Raw genomic sequence first — 23,441 nt, forward strand, 5'->3', positions numbered from 1 at the left:
ATTTCTAGAGTGATGTAGAGGAGCAAGGAATTAAACCTAGGTTCATCCTGATGTAAGCATTTCCAACGAGATGAGTAGATGACAGTGACTTTGACTTCCTGATAAGAAACAGCAATACCCCTGGGCAGTGTTGACAGTGAATGCTGCGGGGGGCGGGGAGGACAACGACACGACACACACCAGTAGTGTGGATTTGAACGAGTGGATTTAACCTCAGACTCTGTGCTTGTTGTACCACATTCCCTATGGTTGTGAAGTCTAGAACATGACATGAGTGGCCTCACTGGGAAGGGTTTTCGGAGAACAGCCTTCACATTGCCCCTGTCCTCTTGGGTGATTCTGATACATCTTTCTCTGGTGTGCAGCTCACACTCTCCCTACCCAGTGAACTCTTACTGGCCTATTGCCTATGTGCCCCACAATGTGGAATGATGCCAGGGCAACTTGGGCAGCTGTGGCACCAGCTCTCTGCAGTAAGGCCACACAGGTGTCCAAGGACACCTCTCAACCCTCCTTTTCCTCTCCCCACAACAATCCTCTCAAAAGTTTACTTAAACCAAAAAGGGGGATTTATAATAAGGTTGTGAGGATGAGGAATCCCATGAAATCTAAGGGCAAGCTTAGAGAAGGAAATGAAAGCTGCAGGGAGCCCTTGGCTGCACAGGGCAGCCTGGTTCCCATCACTGCTCAGCCACTTCCTTGTGCACCTCCTGCTACAGACCCTCCAGTTTGCTCCTTGCTCCTTGTCCCAGAGTGGGAAAAGGGCCACCCTAAGCAGCTGCTGTGCTCACACACGGCCTGCAGAGCTAGCCACGAGAAGTCGCACTCGGCTTTCCCTGAATTCCAATGCACAAGTTCTGGGGAAACGAATCTGATTGGCCCGCTTAGTGCAGATGTCCACCTCTGGTCCAGTCAGCAGTGGGGATCGTCAGGTATAAACTTGGCACTAGGAAGTCACCCCTGTGGCCCTTTGGATCAGGGCGGCAGTTTCTAGAAGTAGAATAGTTATGACCAGGGCAGATACCCCAAAGTCATCTACTACACCATCACTTCCTCCCATCCTCAAGTTATAGCCTGTTTTCCTGCTTTAAAGCCTCACATCAGCATGTCTGTTTCTTTGGTTCTTCTATATGAGACACCACGGAGTAGCACGCTTCTTCCCTAGCTCTTCCTTTCCTTGCTGTCCCTAAAAGTAAGCCCCAGGCTCTTTTCATCTTAAGTTTCACTTATAATCACTATGAGAAAACAAGACAGAGACTAGCAAGTAATTCACGTGGGAAAATTTCAAAGGCCTCAGAAATCTTGAGTCCCCAAAGTCACATTTTTAGTTTCTGAGATGCTTGTTAAGTGGCTGCTGGGATTTTCAGCTTCTGGTCTTTTCAGCTGTTGGCTGACTGGCCGTGCAAAGCCCAGTAAATGCCCATGGTACCTGTCCTCTGTGCATCTTTTCATATCTCCAAGACATTCTCTGCCACCTAGCTCTGGACTCCTGTAACACAGGTGCTGGCACAGTCAGACCTGGCCTCGTTATCAGGAAGCCCAAAATGATTACGCACAGTAGCAGCAAATGAACTAACTCTTGCCTTCTCGAGTTTTTTCAGTTGTAAAGAGGTCTTTGCTTTGAAAGAAGGGGCATTTCCTGCCCTTGAGCTGATTCCATCAGGCATGGGACTAGTGGCACAGGAACTGCCCTGCCGACCTGTGCACCAGAAACTGAAGGTGGGGCTCCTCACGCATTGTTCTAGCTTCAGGGTTGCAAGTGGTTGGTCTTCGGCAAGTAACTGGTTATCAGTGTAAAAGAAGCATAGAGATGGGGTGGGGGGATGAAGAAGGAATGAGTTAGCAAAGGGATGCGGAGACATAAATTAAAGTGTGCTTGTGTAGAGCTTCAGTCACAGCTGTCAGAGGCATGACAGAGAGCGTGTACTTGGAGAGATCAGGAGGCCATGCTTGCAAATGAAAATCCTCTCTGGAGCCTCTTGCCAAGCCCCGTCCCCGAGAACAGGACAGCTCTGGCACAGCTCCGTGGCGCTTGATTCATGGGCCGTTTCCGTCTCTGGGGAGAGCTGCATGTGAACAGCATTTTGGAGCCTGCCTCTGTGACAGCATGATTTATATTCCCTGGAGCAAGGGGTGCTGGGCTTCTTACAGGGTCCCAGGAGCAGATGCTGGCAGGGCAGGTGGGCACCATGGAGAAGCTGCTGCATACCTGCTGGCCTCTCCAGCTCCCCTCTCAGCCCCTCACCAGGACCATGCCACCGTCCTGCACCTAGGCCAGCTGGTATTTAACATTTGCCTTCACTGTTCTCCATGACAGAAATTATCTAAACCTCAACCTTCCACCCAGCCCCATGCAGGGGCCTGGGGTGAGGTCCAGCCAGGACTCTGGCTGCTGAGCAAGTGCTAAGTCAGGGGCCTGGAGCAAGAACAGAGAACTCTGCCTCCCTCGAGGGTCCAGGAGTAGAAAGGGCCAGGGAGGCAAGTCTGAGCCAGAATCCTTAGGCCTGGAGAGCCACAGAGGCGGGGCGATAGTGTCAGGCCCAGGGGGCAGGACAGGTAGGCAGGCCAAGGGTCCAGAGCTGGGCCGAGAGGACTGAAACGTGGGCAGAACAGGGAGAAATGCGTTTGGTGTAGCCCTAGCTTCCCAGTGCTGGGCAGCCTCCCATCTCCTCTTCTTTACTTTGCCACCTGGCCCACATCCTTCCTCTCCTTCCAGGCCTCTTGTCTCCCCTTTGCTGAACTGTGACCACCAGTTTTGTCTGCAGAGCTGCAACCAGTGTGTGCCAGGCCCTGGGATCACTCCAAATGAAGACAGCCTCTATCCCCAACAAGCTCAGAGAAGTGCTAGAGGGGCAAACTATTCTCTGCAACACAAAAAATAAATTATTACATAGAGTCATGTATGTGTATAGAGATAAATTAAATGAAGTATCAACAGGTGGGGGCAGGGGAGGGGGTTGGTGAGAGAGAGAGGGAAGAGTGTTTGGCCATCAGAAGAGTGGCCAAAACCAGGCCATGCATCCAAGTGCTCCAGGGGCTCTCTCTGTACGACCACTGGCTGTTTACCCATTCTTATTCTTTCTCTCCCCCCGCCCCACCCCCCACCCCGCTGATACTTCATTTAATCTATCTCTATACACATACACGACTCTATGTGATAATTTATTTTTTGTGTTGCAGAGAATAGTTTGCCCCTCTAGCACTTCTCTGAGCTGGTCAGGGATAGAGGCTGTCTTCATTTGGAGTGATCCCAGCCCCAGCTAAAGGCCTGGCACACACTGGTTGCACAGTGAACGGTTTTGAGGGTCGGTTGGCCTCATGGCCAGATGGATGCATGAGTGGTGCCAGAGCTTATCTTGCTTTTTTGAATTCCTCTCAGGATGTAGTAATAGCAAGATTTAGTTTATGTTTTTTAATTAACATGCAGTATGTATCAGTCAGGATTAAAGCTAAGAACAAGAAATCACCCAGTAATTTGAACAGGGATAGGTAGATACTCTAACAGAGATTAGAATGAAAAGGGGTTGGCTAGTAAAAGTATTCTAAAAAATACAGAAATAGCAGATGTAAGGAGCAGTCACTACCCCTGAAGTTGAGTACCCGAGAAGGAAGGGGCCCCAGCCCAGCCCAGCCCACTCCCTCACCCCCACCGAGGGCTGAGGACTTGTTAGAGAGGCACTGCGATAACTCAGTGGCAGAGAAGTTGCTGTGATGCCACACCAGTGGAACTTGCTGGAAATCCACCCTCAGAATTTGCTGGAAGTATGCTCTCCAGGGTGCTGTGGGAAGCTCTTCACAGGGAGGTGTCTCAGTCCACTACAGAACCACCCAAGAGGTGGTTACCAGGGGAGGTTGATGGCCACTGGAGCCTGCCGGCTGCCATGCACTGCAAAACTGGGGCTGTGGAGAAACCCCCCACGCTGAGGACTGGATGCTGGAGAAGGCACCTGCCCAGCAGGAGCCCACTGAACAAGTACATCAGAACCAGGAAGGCAGAACCGCTTCCTCCTGCCTGTCTTTCCAGTGCTGCCTACTGACAATGCTCAGAACTGTGCCCACTGACTATGCTCAGAACTGTGCCCACTGGCAAAGGAAAAATATTTAAAGGGCTGTGATCCATTATCTCAGAGCAGGCAATGCAGGGTAAATTTGGAGCACAGGGGCAATAAATGAATAACTGACACACAGTAAATTTCATTCTTCTAGTGTCAGTTCTATGAATTTTAATACATATATAGATTTGTGTGACCACAACCATGATCAGGATACAGAAAAGTTCCGTAACCCAATAACTCTACCTTTTTATAGTCATATCCTATACCTCCCTCTACCCCTAACCCCTGGCAACCATTGTATGGATGTACCCCAGTTTGCTTATCTTTTCACTTGCTGAAGGAACTTTGGGCTGGTTCTAGTTTGGGGCAGCTATGACTGGAACTGCTGTAAATATTCATTGACAGGTTTTATATAACACAAGTTTCCATTTCTTTAGGGTAAATAAGGTAAATAAATTCATTTCTTCAGGAGTGGAATTGCTGGGTTGTATGGTAAATATATATTTCATTTTATAAGAAACTGAAAAGTATTTTCTAGAATGACTATACTGTTTTGCATCCCCACCAGCAGTATGGGAGGGTTCCAGTAGATCTGTCTCACCAGCACCTGATATTTTCAGCATTTTAAAATTTGAGCTGTTTGAATAGATGTGTAGTAATATCTTATTTTAATTTGCATTTCTCTAACGGTGAAATGACATTGAACATTTCATCATGTGCTTATTTGCCATCTTTATGTTTTCTTTGGTGAAGTGACTGACAGTTCAAGTCTTTGCCCATTTTTCAAATTGAGCTGTATGTTTTCTTGTTGTTGAGTTTGAAAGTTCTTTATATATTCTAGATATAAGTCCTTTGACATATATGTGGTTTACAAATATTTCTCTCAGTCCATAGCTTGTCTGTTTCTTCTCTTAACACTGCATTTCACAGAGCAAAAGTTTTTAATTTTTATGACATCAATTTAATCAATTTCTTCTTCCTGGTCATGCTTTTGCTGAAATGAATCTACGAAATCTGTCACTAACCCCAGGTCACAAAAATTTCCCCCTATGTTTTCTTCTAAGAGTTTTATAGTTTTACATTGTTATATTTAGATCTGTGATTCATTTTGACTTAGTTTTTGTATAAGGTGGAAGGTTTAGTCTGAGGTTCATTTTACAAGGTTCATTTTTTTCTCACGTGGATTTTCAGTTGTTCCCAAGCCATTTATTGAAAATACTTCCTCTGTTAAGCTGTCTTTGCACCTTTGTGTAAAGTTAATTGTCCATATTCAGATGGGTCTGTTTTTAGACTCTATTCTGTTTTGTTGATCTATATTTCTATCCTTTTACCAATACCACACTATCTTTGTTACTGTAGCTTTATAGCAAGTCTTAAAATCTGGCGGTGTCATTCCTCCAACTTTATTCTTCTGCTTTGGAATTGCTTTACCTGCTCTGGTTCATTTGCCTTTTTATATAAATTTTAGAATTAGCTTCTTTATAGCTACAAAAATGGCTTGACATTTTGGTTGGAATTGTGTTAAACTTATAGAACAATTTGGGGAAAATTGCTGTCTTTATTATTTTGAGTCTTAAAATCCATGAACATGGTATGTCTCTTCATTTATTTAAATCTTTTTTGATTTCTTTCATCAGCATTTTGTACTTTTCAGCATGCATATCCTATACATGTTTTGTTAGATTTATACCCAAGTATTTTATTTTAGGAGCTATTATAAATGGGACCATTTAAAAATTTCATTTTGTAATTATTTGTTGCTAGTATATAGAAATGTTGACTTTTTTGTGATATTGTATCCCACAACCTTGTGAAATGCAAAGGTTTTAGGAGTCTTTTTGTATAGATAGTTCTTGGCCTTTTCTACATAGACAATAATGTCTTCTGTAAATAGATTGTTTTCTTCCTTTCCAATCTATTTATTCTTTTATTTCCTTCTGTTGCCTTTTTGTACTGGCGAAGACTGCCAGGACTGTGTTGAATATGAATGATGTAAGCTGACATTCTTAGCTTGTTCCCAAGGTAAGCATTCAGTCTTTTATCATTAAGGATGATATTAGCTCTAGGCTTGTTGTAGCTAGTCTGAATCAGGTTTCTGACATTCTCTTTTATTCTTAGTTTGTAAGTTTTCATGATGAATTGGTGTTAGATTTTATCAAATGCTTTTCTGCATCAAATGATTTAAACATATCTTTTTCTTTAGTCTGTTAATGTGGTGGATTATATTGATTGATTTTTCAAATATTGAACAATTTTTGCATTCCTGGAATAACCCTACCCCTCTCTGACTGTGGTATATAATTCTTTTTATATATTATGTCTGTTTGCATTTGATCTGTGAAATATTGGTCTGTAGGATTTTTTTCCTCCGTGTTATCTTTGTCTGCTTTTGCTATCAGGGTAATATAAGCCTTATAAAATAAGTTGGGAAGTGTTCTTTCTTCAGGTTCCTGGAAGAGATTGTGTAGAATTGGTATTATTTCTTCTTTAACTGTTTGGTAGAATTTGCCATTGAAACCATCTGGACCTGAAGATTTCTAGTTTGGATGGTTTTCAACTATGAGTATAATTCTTTAGTAGTTACAGGACTATTCAGGTTATCTATTTCATTTTGGATGAGATTTAGTAGTTTGTGGTTTGTGAGTAATTGATTCATTTCATCTAAGTTGTTGAATCCATATGTGTAGAGTTGTTTGTAGTATTCCTTTTTTATCTCTTTAATTTCTGTGAGATGAGTAGTTACATTTCCTCTTTCATTCCCAATATTGATATGTTTTGCCTCCTCTCTTCTTGGTCTGTCTGGATAGATATTTTATTGATTTTTAAAATTTTTTTCAGAGAACCAACTTTTTGTTTTATTATTTTTTTAAAAAGATTTTTTTTTTACTATTTTCAATTTCACTGATTTCTGCTCTGTTATTTTACTTCCTTTGTTTTGGTTTATTTTGCTCTATTTTTTCTAGTTTATTAAAGTGTAAGCTTAGATTATTAATATCAGCCCTTTCTTTTTTCCTTTTTTAACTGAAGTGTAGTTGATTTACAATATTGTGTTAGTTGCAGGTGTATAGCAAAGTGATTCAGTTATATGTATATCCTTTTTCAGATTCTTTTCCATTATAGTTATTACAAGATATTGAATATAGTTGATGCTATACAGTAGGTCCTTGCTGTTTATTTTATATACAGTAGTGTGTATCTTTTAATACGAAACTCCTAATTTATCTGTCCCCCCTTTCCCCTTTGGTAACCATAAGTTTGTTTTCTATGTCTGTGAGACAGTTTGTTTTGTAAATAAGTTGATTTATGTCATTTGTTGTTGTTGTTTTAATTTATTTTTGGCTGTTTTGGGTCTTCATTGCTGCACGTGTGGGCTTTCTCTAGTTGCGGCGAGCAGGAGCTACTCTTCCTTGCGGTTCTCAGGCTTCTCATTGTGGTGGCTTCTCTTGTTGTGGAGCACAGGCTCTAGGCACGCGGGCTTCAGTACATGCAGCACGTGGGCTTGGTAGTTGTGGTTTGTGGGCTCTAGAGCACAGGCTCAGTAGTTGTTGTGAATGGGCTTAGCTGCTCCACAGCATGTGGGATCTTCCCGGACCAGGGATCGAACCAGTGTCCCCTGCATTGGCAGGCAGATTCTCAACCACTGCACCACCAAGGAAGTCCCTATATCATTTTTTCAGATTGCACATACAAGTGATATCATATGATATTTGTCTTTCTTTGTCTGAATTACTTTACTTAGTATGATAATCTCTAGGCCCATCCATGTTGCTGCAAATGGCATTATATCATTCTTATTTATGGCTGAGTAACATTCCATTGCGTGTATGTGTGTGTGTGTACACACCACCACATTTTCTTTATCCATTCCTCTGTCAGTGGACATTTAGGTACTTCCATGTCTTGGCTATTGTAAACAGTGCTGCTATGAACATTGAGGTGCATGTATCTTTTTGAATTAGAGTTTTTGTCTTTTCTGGATATATGCCCAGGAGTGAGATTGCTGGATCATATGGTAACTCTATTTTTAGTTTTTTAAGGAACCTCTGTACTGTTCTCCATAGTGCCTGCACCAATGTACACCAACAGTGTAGGAAGGTTCCCTTTTCTCTAAATCCTTTTCCGGATTTATTATTTGTAGACTTTTTGATGATGGCTGTTCTGACTGGTGTAAGGTGATTCCTCATAGTTTTGATTTGTGTTTCTCTAATAATTAGCAACGTTGAGTATCTTTTCTTGTGCCTGTTGGCCATCTGTGTGTCTTCTTTGGAGAAATGTCTATTTAGATCTTCTGCTCATTTTTTTTGATTGGGTTTTTGTTTGTTTGTTTTTTATTGAGCCGTATAAGCTGTTTGTATATTTTGGAAATTTAGCCCTTGTCAGTCACATCATTTGCAAGTCTTTTTCATTTTGTTTGTGGTTTCCTTTCCTGTGCAAAAGCTTATGTTTTATTAGGTCCCATTTGTTTATTTTTGCTTTTATTTCTTTTGCCTTGGGAGACTGACCTAAGAAAACATTGCTACAAGTTATATCAGAGAATGTTTTGCTTATATTCTCATCTAGGAGTTTTATGATGTCATGTCTTATGTTTAAGTCTTTAAGCCACTTTGAGTTTGTTTTTGTGCATGGTGTGAGGGAGAGTTCTAACTTCATTGATTTACATGCGGCTGTCCAGCTTTCCCAACACAACTTGCTGAAGAAACTCTTCTTGCCATTGTATATTTTTACCTCCTTTGTCGAAGATTAACTGATGGTAAGTGTGTTCTCTCTTCTGTTCCATTGAAATAAATATCTGCTTTTGTGCCAGTACCACACTGTTTTGATTACTGTAGCTTTGTAGTGTTTGTCTGAAGTCTGGGAGGGTTATGCCTCCAGCTTTGTTCTTTTTCCTATGGGTTGTGTTGGCAAATCTGGGTCTTTTGTTGTTCCATATAAATTTTAGGATTGTTTGTTTTAGTTCTGTGAAGAATGTCATGGGATAATTTGGTAGGGATCACATTAAATCTTAAATTGCTTTGGATAGTATGACCATTTTAACAATATTAATTCTTCCAGTCCAAGATCATGGGTTGTCTTTCCATTTCTTTGAATCATCTTCAGTTTCCTTTATCAATGTTTTATAGTTCTCGGCATATAAATCTTTTACCTCCTTGGTCAGGTTCATTCTCAAGTTTTTTTTTTTTTTTTTTTTTTTTTACAGGATTTTAAAAGGGATTTTTAAAGTGGGATTTTAAAAGGGATTTTTATTTTTACTTTCTCTTTCTGATATTTCATTGTTAGTATAGAGAAATGCAACAGATTTCTGTATGTTAATCTTGTATCCTGCTACCTTGCTGAATTCATTTATCAGTTTTCATAGTTTTTGTGTGGAGTTTTTAGGGTTTTCTATCTAGAGTATCATGTCATCTGCATATAATGACAATTTTACCTCTTCCTTTCCAATTTGGATACTTTTTATTTCTTTTTTTTCTCTGGTTGCTGTAGCTAGGACTTCCAAAATACTATGTTGAATAGAAGTGATGAGAGTGGGCATCCTTGTCTGAAGGCTTTCAGCTTTTGACTGCTGAGTGTTATTTTGGCTCTGGTTTTGTCATAAATAGCTTTTATTATGCTGAGATATATTCCCTGTACCCACTTTGGTGAGAGTTCTTATCATGAATGGATGAAACATTTTATCAAATGCTTTTTCTGCATCTATTGAGATGATCATGTGGTTTTTGTCTTCTCTTTTGTTATTATGGTTTATCACATTGATTTGCATATGTTGAACCATCCTCGTGACCTTGGAATAAATCCAACTTGATCATGGCATATGATCCTTTTTATGTGTTGTTGGATTCAGTTTGCTAATATTTAATTGAGGATTTTTGCATCTGTATTCATCAAAGATATTGGACTGTAATTTTCTTTTTTGGTAGCGTCTTTGTCTGGTTGTAGTATCAGAGTGATTGTGGCTTCATAGAATGACTTTGGAAGTGTTCCCTCCTCTTCAGTCTTTTGGAAGAGTTTGAGAAGGATTGGTATAAGTTCTTTGTATGTTTGGCAGAATTCCCCAGTGAAGCGATCTGGTCCTGAACTTTTGTTTGCTGGAGGTTGTTTGTGGGTTTTTGTTTGTTTGTTTGTTGTTGTCATTTTGTTTTAAATTACAGATTCTATTTCAATTCTAGCAATTGGTCAGTTCATATTATCTATTTCTTCTTGATTCACTTTGGTGGACTGTACGTTTCTAGAAACTTGTCCATTTCTTTTAGATTGTCCAAATTGTTGGAATATAATTGTTCATATAATTGTTCTTACGGTTTTTTGTATTTCTGTGGTTTTTTGTATTTCTGTGGTTATTTATCCCTTTTCATTTCTTATTTTGTTTACTTGGGTCCTCTCTTTTTTCTTCTTGGTGAGCCTGCCCAGAAGTTGTCAATTTTGTTTATCCTTTCAGAAAACCAGATCTTGGTTTTTATTGACTTTTGTATTGTTATTTTTATCTCTATTTTATTTATTTCCTCTCTGATCTTTATTATTTCTTTTCTTCTGTTGACATTAGGTTTTGTCTGTTCTTTTTATAATTCTTTTAGGTGGTAGGTTAAGTTGTTTGAGATTTTTCTTATTTTTTTGAAGAAGGCCTGTACTGCTATGGACGTCCCTCTTGGGACTGCTTTTACTGCATCCCATATATTTTGTATGGTTGTGTTTTTATTGTCTTAAGGTATTTTGAAAAATTTCCTCTTTGATTTCATCTTTGGCCCATTGCTTTTTTAGTAGCATGTTGTTTAGTCTCCATGTAATTGTTTTTTTCTTGTTTTTCTTTCTGTGATTGATTGCTAGTTTCATGCTGTTGAATAAATATGCTTGAATAAGATGCTTGAAATAATTTCTGTTCTCTTAATGAGACTTGTTTTGTGCCCTAGTATGTGGTCAGTCCTAGAGAATGTTCCATGTGTGCTTGAAAAGAATGTATATTCTGTGCTTTTGGATGTAATGTCCTGAAAATATCAATTAGGTCTGACGGTTCTATTGTGTCTTTTAGGATCTCTGTTGTCTAATTGATTTTCTGTCTGGAAGATCTGTCCATTGATGTCAGTGAGGTGTTAAAGTCTCCTACTATTATTGTGTTCCCATCAATTTCTCCCTTTATACCTGTTAGCATTTGTTTTATGTATTTAGGTGCTTCTATATTGGGTTCATATATGTTAATGAGTGTAATATCCCTTTCTTGTATTGATTTGTCATTATATGTTTGTCATTTATCTTTCTTTATGACCTTTGCTTTAAAGTCTATGTGAGTCTGATATGAGTATTGCTATGTCCACCTTCTTGTCATTTCAGCCCTTTCTCTTTTAATATAAGTATTTAATGTTATATATTTATCTCTAAGGCTTTATCTATGTCCCACAAGTTTTATATTATGTTTTAAGTTTTGTTCAGTTCAGATTATTTTCCTAGTTTCCCATAAGGCTTCTTCTTTGACAATTATTTAGAAGCGTGTTGTTTAGTTGTTTAGTTTACAAGTGTTTGGAGATTTTCCTATTAATTTTATTTTATTTTTTTACTTTCAAACCTAATTCCATGGTGGGCAGAGGACATATTTTGCATTATTTCAATTATTTAAAATTTGTTAAGGTTTGTTTTGTGGCCCAGGGCATGGCCTATCCTAGGGAATATTCTCTCTGCATTTGAGAAGAATATATATTATACTTTTGTTGTGTGGAGTTTCCTCTAAATGTCAATTATATTCAGTTGGTTGATGGTACTGTTCAATTCTTCTGTATCTTGTTGATTTTCTGTCTACCAGTTCTGTCAGCAACTGAGAAAGGAGTATTGAAAACTCTGTCAATTTTATCCACCTCTCTTTCCATTCTGTCAGTTTTTGTATCATGTATTTTGAAGCTGTGTTGATAGGTGAATACACATTTAGAAGCATTTTATGTTCCTGGTGAATTAGCCCTTTTATCATTGTGTAATGTCCCTCTTTATCCCTGCTAATTTTCTTTGCTTTGAAGTCTACTTTGTTATTAACCTAACCATTCCAGCTTTGTTTTGAAGAGTATTTGTGTGGTATATCTTTTTATATCCTTTTTCTTTAAACCTTCCTATATTATATATTTGAAGAGAATTTCTTATAGAAGCATTTAATTAGATTGTGTTTTTAAATTCCACTCTGTCAATCTCTATATTTAGACCATTTACATTTAATATAATTATTAATACATGTGGATTTATGTATGTCATATTAATATTTGTTTTCTGTCTGATTCTCTGTGTTTCATTCCTTTGTTTCCGCTTTCCTGCGTTATTTTGGGTTATTTGAACTTTTTTTTGAAGTCTGTTAGTTTATGTCTTGTGTCTTTGACTGTCTCTTTTTATAGCTTTTAAAGTAATTGTTCTAGAGATTATACATATATATACTTTTTATAGTCTGCAATTTACTTGCTATTGATACTTTATTAATTCAAGAGAAATGTAAAAGTCTTATCACCATATGGCAACCTTTACCACCACCCCTTCCCATCTTGCATTTGTCTTATATACTACATCTACTTACATTAAAACTCCAGCAGACAGTGTTAGAAGAACAGTCTATTATATTTACTCAGACATTTGATGTTTTTGTTACTCTCCCTTCTTTCCTGATGTTCCTAATTCCTTCTGATGTCATTTCCCTTCTGTCTGAATGACTTCCATTAGCAATTATCTTAGAGTAGGTCAACTGACAGGATTTGTTTGTGGCCTGGAACATGAGAACAGAAGTGAAAGAATAAGAAAAATAGGCGGTTTTCACTAGTCCCTCTGAGCCAGAAATAGAGGGCTTCTTCTGGAGGTCTCTGTTCACACTGATGCCTGCTTCTGCATCTGGGGGCTTCAGAGAGACCTGTCTGGTGGATTTCATAAGGACAAAGAATGTGAAGCTCAGTACTGATTTGGTGGCACTTTGAATTCTGGTCTTCTTCCCCCATTTTCCTGATATTGTTTACTTTTCACATTCCTTAGATATCCTGTTCCATGCAGTCCATCCAGAGTTTATAGATGTATTCAGTCTGAAAGATAGGGTGGGATGTGCTTACTCCATTTTACCTAGAACGAGAATGTGGTATAGCAGGATATTTATAACAAGTACGTAATAACTTTGAGTGAATAAATGAATGAGATATCAAACAATTGGTACCAACCTCTCTTCTCATCACCAGACTTGGATTTCTAATAGTCTCCAGCCCTCCTGGAAGGAAGATCATCTAAATAACTGAGTCAGTATCTGCATACTTGGCATCACCAACTGTATCCTGTCTGCATGTTCAGTGTGTCCAAACTGAACCCATTCCTCTTCCACCGAAGACCAGCTTCTACTTTCAGTATCTCTATCTGCCATAAATTAACTACTAGTTGTCTTTTACTCTTTCCCTTCAGTGAGTTTCAGGCAAGTAAGTTCTCTGTTTGGTAGTAGTTGTTCTGTTAGTTCTCACTTTCTCACTCTCAGCCTTGCCACCCTAGTTCACACGTCTAGACTGATGAGATAGCTGGCCCAACCACAGGACGAGCAGAACCACTGTTGGCGACAACAGAGAGCGAAGAATGAGGAGGAACCAGGAAGGTGGGGTTACAACCAGGCCTGTCTGTTTATAGGGAGATGGGATGGGAGCTTGGGGCAGAGGAGGGAGCCACTACCCAGATCTCAGAGCCTGAGGGCTTGTGGAAAGCTTGCCTCACCTGGCATGTTGAAACCAAGGCACGCTGATGTATTAACACAATAGTAAGTCCTGAGAGTGGGCCTTCTCGTAGGTGTGAGGGGCCAGTGGTCCCCATTGGGCTCGACCCTGGGCCTTCAGGGCTGCTTCTGAGCGGGTGCTAGTAATAGCCCCCTGACTTTCTCCCTCCTCCCCATGTAATCGGCATTCTCCACTCTGGGCCAGTTGACTGTCTTTCAAACAGAGCCCTGCGCCCACCACCCCCTACTCAGAGACCTGGACTGGCAGCTCTCCACTGCCTTCCAAGTACAAGGCCTTCCACCACTCTCTCCTTCCTCTCTGCCACTCTTACCCTCTGCTCCAGTTAACCTGTGCTATTCCCTGGGCCCCAGAGAGCCCCCACACTATCTTATCCCCACGCCTTGTCATACCATTCCATCCCCCATTCCCAGCCACCACCGCAGTCCCTACCTGTCAAAGTTGTATCCTTCAGATTGCCTCTCAGCTGCAGCTAATTCCAAGAAAGCTCTTATGTCCTCCCTCTCTTGGCTGTAGGGTGATACCGTCCTGCCTCCTTCTTAACCCACCTTAGCCAGTGGTCACTAGTCATGCTGGATGGTATGTGCCTTGAAGGCAGGTGTACTGTGACTCTCTTCTCTTTGGCCTCTGTGGTTCTTGCACGTCGGTCCCGCTCAGTAATCCTTGCTGAATAGAAGTGAATGGCATCAGACTAGCTGATATGCCATCTCTAGAAAGTCTCACAGAGAAATGAGGGGGCTCGGATTGTGGTATGACGACTGTTGACGGCAACGCACTCGGGGTCCCTGCTGTATAGATGAGGCTTGTTTTGTAAATGGGAGAGTCCTTTATCTGTGACATTGCCTGTTTGTTTTTCCCTTCAGTGTTAATACTCTGAAGGGTCAGGAAATAGGAAACAGCCCCATTAAGCTTGAGATTCTGAGGGCTTAGTCTGCAGCTGACAGCACAAGTGGAGCTGCAAGATAATGAAGGCCGATACCGGTTCCAGCCGATTCTTCTCCCCTTTGCAAAGCACCAAATGACAAGCAGATTTCTCAGCTCCAAGCAGGCTGTCGCGTTCAGATGATAAATGTGTCCCTGGACAGAAGAGCTTGTTGAGTGATATTTACCAGGGTCTCTGTGAAGGGCCCTCAGCTCCCAAGGGAGCATTTTAAGTCTTCAGCTGTTCGCCTGGTCGACTGACGTCTGTGGGGTGGCGAGAGGAATAAAACCTTGTTCTTGCTCTCCCTCAGGATGGAAGCCATGGCGATTTGTTTAGGTGCTTGGAAGTTTCCTGTGTTCATGCCCTCCCTCCCCTAGTCAAAACCCAGCAGAGAGAGACTTGGAATGTGTGAGATACTTAGAGCCTTGGGGCGGGGGGGGGAGGGGGCGGAAGTCAGGCCTGACTCCACCACTTGGTGCTCCTTGGCCAAGCTCCTCTGCTTCTCCAGACCTCAGTCTCCTCTGAAATAAAGTGGACATGAAAACTGCCTCACGGATTTGTTATACAGAGAAGATTAAATCTATATAAAAGTACTTTGCATGTTGTAAAATGTTCTCGTTTAGCAGTTCCTCTTTGCATACCTGCTGTATGCCCGGCACTGTGCTGGGTTTGAAGAGACGTGTCCAGATTGTGTGGCCGGGAACAAAGGCAGGCTAATGCCTTTACCAGCCATCGGTGTGGTTCTGGGACGAAGGGGAGTAGCTGGCAGGAAATCATGCCTCTCTGTCGTCCCTGAAGCCTGCCCCAGTCCCGACACTTCTCTGGGGCTCCAGCTCCTGAAATCCTCTCCCAGTGACCAGGCGTTTGTGTGACCTTCTGCAAGGAGCATGGCTGAGTTGGACTCTGATGCCTGATGCCAGGTTCTCCAGAGAAACAGAATTGATAGGGCACATGTATGCGTGTGCACACACACGTGCGTGTGCATGCAGAAGTTTATTGTGAGGAATTGGCTCATAACAGTTGTGAAGGCTGAGAAGTCCCAGATCTGCCATTGGCGAGCTGGAGATTCAGGAGAGCCAGTGGTATAAGCTCCAATCTGTCTACATTTGAAGGGCGAGGAGACCCACATCCCAGCTCAAAGGCAGGCAGGCAGGCAGGCAGGCAGGCAGGGGAGTCCTCTCTTACTCCCTCTTCTTGTTCTATTCAGGCTCTCAGTGGATTGGATGGGGCCCACCCACACAGGGAGGGCAGTTTGCTTTCCTTAGTCTACAGATTCCAATGTCAATCTCATCCAGAAACACCCTCACAGCCACAGCCAGAATAACATTTGACCAAATGTCTGGGCACCCCAAGTTGACACACAAAATGGACCATCTCATCAGGGTTACGTTCGCGTAGAGCCTTCAGATTTACTAAGCAGCTTCACATGCTGCATCTCGTTTGGCTCTATGACAACCTAGTGAAGGGGTCATTCCCCTTCTCTGTCCTGTAATCCTGATGCCACGGGCTCACCAGCCTGGCCATTTGAAGCAGGCCATACTCACCTTAAGCTTAAATCTCAACGCACCGAGCCTCTTCCCTCTGGGTAGCAGGAAGTCTGTCCCTTTCCAGATCCTACTTCTGCAGCACGTGAACAGCTTGCGTGGCTGGTCTGTGCGTCTGTCCTCTGCCTCCAGTACCCTGTCACTCTCTACTCTTCCCCTCTGCTCCTTAGGCAGCAGGAGACTTTAAACTAAGTTGTCATGTGGGCTGGGAGTTGTCTGTGGGCCAGACATCGCTCAGCATTTCCACAAAGTCTGGAGGTAATCGGGACGCTGAAGGAAGACAGGGCTTCACACAGAGGTCTGTGCTTGCTGATCCGCAGCCTCGCTGGACTGGGACGCTGGACATGAGGACTGGGGGAGCCAGTGCTCCCTCAGACACCTTCATCATCACATCTGTCTCAGCCTTGTAGGGCTACAGGGCACAGCTTTATGTTTAATACGCCCTTTGCTATTTTAATCATACGGATGAATCAGGGCACTCCTGGGCACTTCTATTTATTTAAAACCATTGTGAGATGTTCTTTTAGTCTGTCATAGGGGAAATATGAATTTATTAATTCAAAAATTATAACATCCTCATGCTGAGCTTGGAAATGGGCTCCTATCAGCAACGTTTCTCAAGCCTGCAGTTCGAACAGTTCCCCTCTGCCTGGCATTGCATTCACTCATATTCATGTCTGTCTCGTCTGAAAAGATGCCTTTGGGGGCTGCTTGTCCCCCTGCCTGGCATGCTGCCTGGTACAGGTAGGTACTTAGTTACTGGTTCTGGTCTGGAATGGACTGGAACTCCTGCCACACAGCACAGTCACCCAAACTCTGCACTGGCGGAGTGCCTGGCCAGCTGTCAGGACACACACAGCACATGGTGCCGTTTGTTCAGCAAACCATAATTGAGCACCTGGTTTGTGTTGGGTACACACTGGACGCAGGGAGTGCAGCCTGGGAGCCGGCCCAGCCCCTTCCTGCCGGGGGTTCGCAGGGGACACAGCCAGTAGAGGGCGTCCTGAGCAACGCTGGACATGAGTGAGCGGGAGGTGGGCCGAGGGGAGCAGGAGGAGACAAGGGGAGCAGGAGGGGGACAGGGGAGCAAGAGGGAGACAGGGGAGCAGGAGGGGAAGAGGGGGAGCAGATGGGGAACAGGGGAGCAGGAGGGGAAGAGGGGGAGCAGGAGGGGACTCGGGAGGCACCGGGCTCTGCTGGGCACTGGACTGGCAGGGCCTCAGAGAGGGCGTGCAGCGCTCAGCGCCCTTTCTCTGCTGTCTCCCCATAGGGCCTGTGCCAGCAGCGAGACAGAGAGTGAAGCTGGAGACATCATGGACCAGCAGTTTGAGGAGATGAACAACAGGCTCAACTCGGTCACCGACCCTACTGGCTTTCTTCGGATGGTTCGTCGCAACAACCTCTTTAACAGGTATGTGTGGCCCTGCCTCTCAGGCCAGTGCTGGGCAGGGTGCCCCAGCGGTGTGGATGACATGCTTTCAGCGGTCACCCCTTCCAGCTGCTTGGGCTTCTAGCCGGGATGTGAGTCTGCAGGAGCGAGTGCTGTGCTCCTGGGCCCCCTCCTCCCCAGGGCCGCGGTGTCACAGCACCCCCTCCAGGTCAGGGGAGGAAGTAGTGGCAGGCTTGATGTGACAATCCACCTTGGCTGGGATGGGAGGCCCAGGGGACGGGCGCCCACTTCTTCCTGTGGTCTCAGAGCCGATTTCCCAGACACCAGCCAGAAGCTACATAGAGTGGCTTCACATACTTCTTTGCCGGCTTTTGCAGGTAACTCCTGGCCGGGCCCCTGTGTTGACCTTCCTGGCCTGAGACTGAGGGAGGCCGGGGAGAACAGATGCCGGCACTGCTGGAGGGAGAGGCCATCCAGACGCAGGCCCATCTCCCTGTTACCTGACCAGATAGGCTTCAGCGGTGTCGAGAGGAGTCAAGGTTGAAATTGCCAATCCAGGGTGATAGCCGAGCTGTGTCCAGATAAACGGGCAGACAGCTGGGGTCGAGGGGCACCTGTCCCACTGTCATTTGGTTGCCTGGTAACAACTTGGGAGTCACATTTGGAGAGATCTTTCCAGAAAGACATCCCAGACTGTCTGAGGCCCCTGCCTTTGAAGGGCAGCAGGTTAAGCCGGCCACACAGGAGGGCGTGACTGTGCTCTGGGTGGAGGCAGCCTCTGTCGGGCCGCCCTCTGTGGGGGGCATTGTGTGCTCTGTCTGCTCCTAGTCCAGGCCCTGGTTTCCTCTCTTTATTGTGCTGTCAGGGTGACAAACGTGTGTTTACTTACCCAGGAGTGAGCCGAATGGGACAGCAGCCAGGAGCAGGGGCTGTAGAAACTGGCGATTTGGTTGAAAGGAGGCCAAAACCTCAGACTGGTTCACCCCCAGTTTCCTCTTTGGCCCTGCCCCCTTTGCACGTGTCCCTAGTGACTTTAATTTCATGGAGGAACAGGACCAAGCACGAAGAGGCGTGGGGTTGGGCCTGGCTCCGTCCTCCATCACCACTCCTCAGCCTCTGAGGCAGGTGATTCCCGTCTCTGCCAGGTGCTGTGATCCATGATTGTAAACTAGGGTGCAGAGAGCTCAGGGCTCAGGGCTGGCCTCGCCGAATGCCAGCTGTGGGACCCTGGGCAGGCGACTTCACCACTGTCAGCCTCTTTCCTCGTTGCTGAAGTGGGAACAAGCTTCCTACTTTGCAGGGTTCCCTTAACGTGGGAATTGAAGGAGCTAATGTGTGAACAACACACAGCAGGCTTCCTAATGCACAGAAGGCACATATGCCTGATGACTTTCTGCTGTTTTGAATAAAGTGGAGAGGACAGTGCTAAACTTGGATTCTTATGATAACGTGGGTGGATAAGCTTCAGAAGGGACGATATTTGTGTGTACCCATGCAGTGGGTGTTGACCACCTTGGGTTGTGGCCTCACCTGCCCTTTTCCTTCCTGTCCCACCTCATGTTCTTTGTGTGCATGCAAGAGCCAGAGGCAGTCAGGACCCCCTCCTCCAGGGCCTCAGGCACTAAGGCAAGAAAGAGGTCTAACCAGGTGACCCAGCTTATCATCCCTGGGTGGAAGTTGGTGTGAATTTTGGATCATAGAGTTGCTTGTTTTGGGAAAAAGTTTGTTGTCTTTCCAAGCAGCTCTGAGGTAGGTCCAGTGAGCACAATACCTTGGATTAGTTCATTTAAACAATGTGGTCTGTGCCCGTGGCAGGCTGAGGACTGGTCCAGCCCCGAGGCTAGGAGGGGGCAGCAGGCCCGCAGCACGGGAGCCTGGGCCTCGCTGCCCAGCTGCTCTGCACCCAGCTCCTTCATCAGGGCCTGACCTGCTCAAAGTCTGAGGTCTGCCCTCAGGAAAACAAAGGGGTTAGAGGTGGATTCTGCACACGTTTCTAACCGTGACCTTCTAGAGACTTCTGAGGGCAGGTCGGATGAGGGGGAACAGTCTGCCTTCTTTCAGCTTCAGTGCAGGGAGCCAAAGGCCTAGGACAGTTGCCATGCTGTGTGCTCTCTGCTGTTTTTTGACAAGCCCAGGAAGAGGGGATTCTGGCCTCCATCCTTCCAAGTGACCCACAGAGGTAAAGGTATTCCTGTCAGTTAGGATGCTGTGAGCCCTTGCAAACTTCCAGCCTAGCCTCGCAACTGAGGGACCTGCACAAGCTGGGAGGGTGGAGACCTGCCCTCCAGCAGGTGCAAAGCTGTGTTTCAGGTCACACCTCCCAGCTGCCCTGCTGGCCTATGTGCTGCCCTGCCCTGCGTGGGGTCCCAGGCAGGCCTTTCTCTCTGCCCCTTCGTGACCAGGTGGTGATGGGCTGGTTTGTCCCTGGCTGGGATGGCTGAGACGTGGCTTTTCTGCATACTGCTGATACTGCTGGGGCTTGCAGAGCGCTTGTCTCTGGAGTGCGTGGAGGTGAAGTGGAAGAAGCCATATACGTAGCAGCACCAGCTCCCCGCTGCAGGGCCCTACAGCTCTGTGATTCACGTGCTGCTTGGCCCTTTTGTTCCAGGTGGTTTGCGGGACTAACGGTTTGGTGATGAAGCTGCTGCGGCAGATGCGAGTCAAGTGAGACTTGGCCTTAGAATTCTCTCTTTCTCTCCCTCTCTCTGTCTCCATCCCTTTCTCCCTCTCTTCCCTCGCGCCCTGACTCCCTCCCTCTTTCTCCCCCCCTCCCTCCCTCTCTTTCTCCTTCTTTCTGTCTCCATCCCTTTCTCTCCATCCCTCTCTCTCGCTCCATCTCTTTCTCTCCATCTGTCTCTCCCTCTCTCCCCCCACTGCACAGCTTGGTCTTTGTTCTTGAGGTTTCCACAACCACTATTTTTCTTCTTGCCTATGCACTTTGGCAGAAAACACAGTTGCATGCTGAGCCCAGGGCAGGCACTGCTAGTGAGAAAAAACATTTAGAAGTCTTCTCTCGTTTAGCACCTGACCCTGGGGACCTCCCGCCCCCCACAACGCCCCGGCCCCTGGGCAGGGCAGCAGCCCCCAGAGCGGCCTCTACTCCTTGTCCTGCAGAATGCTTAGGAAGTTATGCTGAGGGCTGAAAGACTGGGGCATATGTATGGGTGGTGGGGGGTGGGTGGGGGTGTGTGTGTGTCTGAACCTGGGGGCAGTCAGCAGATCACATTTTCTGCAAAAAAGAGGAAGAGGAACAGGACAGGCTTTCGGCTACACCTGCGTTCTGGGTCCCAGGGCCGTGCCTTGGCATTGCAGGTGTGTCTAGCCAGGATCCATTAGGACCCGTATCCCAGAGAAATATTCTAACTTATGTTGCCACTGCTGGTGCAACATGTATGCGAGGTCTTTACTTTTCTGCTTTATGGCAGTATGCGTGATATGGTATAGAAAGGGGCTTTCCTGTCGCCCAGGCATCAGTGGCTAGAGCCAAAGCAGAGGGCCACGAAGTGTCAGGGCTCCCCATTCTAGAGAGGGGGCCAGAGCCCTCCCTCATCCCTGCAGCCTCCAACCAGCACTCCAGCTACACACCGCCCCCGAAAGAAGACGGGGTGGGTGAATCAGCACGTGAGACTCCTTGATCTGGTCGGGGTCCCCCAAGAGAGTCACTGACAGGGACTGGGGGTTCTGAAGGAAGAGAGGGAGGCATCAGCACCCTGTGGGACCGACCTTTCCTGACTGGGCAGGAGAGAAGAGGCTGAAGAGAGGGGCTTCACGGTGTGGTACGCATGCCCACGCCTCATGGGGCCCGGATGTGTGCCTTCCTGATGGGCGGGTCACGTCGGCTCTGTGACAGAGCCAGCATTAGGATCCATGTCTGGGCATCTCCCAAGACAGTGCTCTAGCTCCCAGATCGCCCCCCATCTAAAGCTTCTGCCAGGTGATCCCTCAGCCTTTGCTTGAACTCCTCCAGTGAGGGGGAGCTCACCATCTCCTGAGGCGGAGCCTTCTGTCTTTGGACAACATTGACTAATACAGCTCTGGGGGTTCTTTATAAATGAGTGAGTGAGATTCCACAGGTTTGTGGGGGGACAGACGTGGACCCACAAACCACCCATGGGTGCAGCACCCTTTGGAAAGGGGATTTCTGTGTTAGCGTCAGCTGGGCAGGCCACCACACACAGAGTCCTCCTCTCTCCATCCCTGAGCACGTGATAAGCCCGTCCCCCCTCCCCACCCTGACTGCCCAGCCCGGGCCCTGAATGGGGTCAGCAGACAGAGCCTGTGCAAGGCTGGCCTGGGCATCAGGTTTTTCCAGGGTGACCCTCCCCAGGCTTGGCTGAGGAGCCTCAGGCACGTGGCAGCAGAGAGCAGAGTGGGCCGCGGCTGTGGTTCCTGCAGGAGGGCAGCCCCAGGCCGCTTGCTGGTGCGTGTGTCACAGCCCTTGACCCCCACTCCTGGGACAGCCTAGAGCAAGAGGAGAGAAGCCGTGGGCAGCCCTGATTCATCCCTGGGCTTGAGAGGAGTTGGCGTCACTGGAAGAGCAGGGGTCTCTGGCTGAGCCCACCTCCTGAGGAGGGACCAGACCAGTGAGCCAGGTGCTGGTGATTAAGGAGGTGAGCAGGCAGAAAGCGCCGACAGCTTATTGAATAAGTACTTAAAATGCAGCATCTGACAGCCGTCATCTCCCCGAGGAGACAACCCTTCATGTGAGGATGTTCATGGCGGAGGGTCACTGAATGCTATCAGAGTTCTTTTTTTAAAAAATTGAATTGAAGCATCTCTGGCTGCTTGGATATAATGGATTTGCCAATTAATCTTTCCACTGGTACCTCAAAACTCAGGTACTTGTTCAAATCTCAGGCCAGCCAGCTCCTGGTCCTTGAGAAGATGCAGTTCAGTGTTCAGAGCCCCGGAGGGGATTTTGGAACATCCAGGTCAGGGCTGATGGGGAGAGAAAGGACACCGGATGGTTTCACAGGCAGTAGATGCCCGTGGAGCAGGAGCTCGGCTCCGTCTGCTAGGACCACTCTGAGCTCCTTGGCTGTGAGGCGGGAGGTCCCCCTGAGAAAGGTGGGGCGCTCGCAAGGCTCACGAGGAGCAGAGGCAGGACCCCCACCCCCTAGGCCTGGGACCCTGCCGCTGTGAGCAGGCAAGAAGCCTCCTGAACTGGCCACTGGAAAGTGAAAACGTGTGATAAAGACCTCAGGGAGGGTGAGAAGCTGGGTGCCTGAGCAAAGTGGCCACGCCTAGAACAAGCTCAGCCCTGTGGGGAGCGGCCTCCTCCCATCCCTGCACACCCTGACCTGGGCGCATCCTGCGCGCAGATGGCCTGCAGGCCGTGCTCAGTGCTCAGGGCAGCGTCTGCCACCCTGGGGGAGGGGACGCTCCAGACAAGGGTTCAGAGCCTGAGGCTGTGACAGCGCTGGGCCTCAGGCTCCCCAGCTTCCTGTTGCCTGACTGCATTGCGAGTGGGGCTCTGCCCCAACCTGGGCCTTAGGCAAGATGCTTAACCTAGAGTCTCCATTTACTCATCTGTGACAGTAGAAGGCCTAGGGGTGCGAGATGAGACCTGTCTGGTGGGAGAATTCCAGTGATGGCCACGTGTCAGCCAGCCTGGCCCACCCCAGGAGAGGCCCCCGTCCCATGGTTCCCTCCTGTCCCTTCCTTCCAGTGGCCCTAAAGATGTCAGGGCCAGACATGCCCCCAGTGAGTGTTCCTGGCTTAGCTCACTCTGTGGCCCTGTGTCTGGGCGATCGGATGGGAAGGACCCGAGTGCCTGTTGGGGACTTGAGAGTAGAGGGGAGGACATGGGAAGGTGGG

General features: G+C 46.2%; 1 protein-coding gene across 10 annotated transcripts in view; it reads left to right on the forward strand.

The window, feature by feature from the left end:
- TTC28 (tetratricopeptide repeat domain 28) overlaps positions 1 to 23,441 on the forward strand; it is a 586,106-nt gene that overhangs the window by 520,557 nt on the left and 42,108 nt on the right. For all 10 annotated transcript variants that reach the window (XR_009055063.1, XR_009055064.1, XR_009055062.1 and 7 more), the window contains one exon: positions 17,505 to 17,645. Coding sequence is in view for 6 of the 10 variants with exons in the window: in XM_057745050.1 (XP_057601033.1) it covers positions 17,505 to 17,645 (141 nt within the window). In the remaining 4 variants the exon portion in view is untranslated. The remainder of the gene's footprint in view (positions 1 to 17,504; positions 17,646 to 23,441) is intronic.

This window comes from Hippopotamus amphibius, chromosome 8, assembly GCF_030028045.1.
Source record: "Hippopotamus amphibius kiboko isolate mHipAmp2 chromosome 8, mHipAmp2.hap2, whole genome shotgun sequence".
In the NCBI taxonomy this organism is placed as follows: domain Eukaryota; kingdom Metazoa; phylum Chordata; class Mammalia; order Artiodactyla; family Hippopotamidae; genus Hippopotamus; species Hippopotamus amphibius.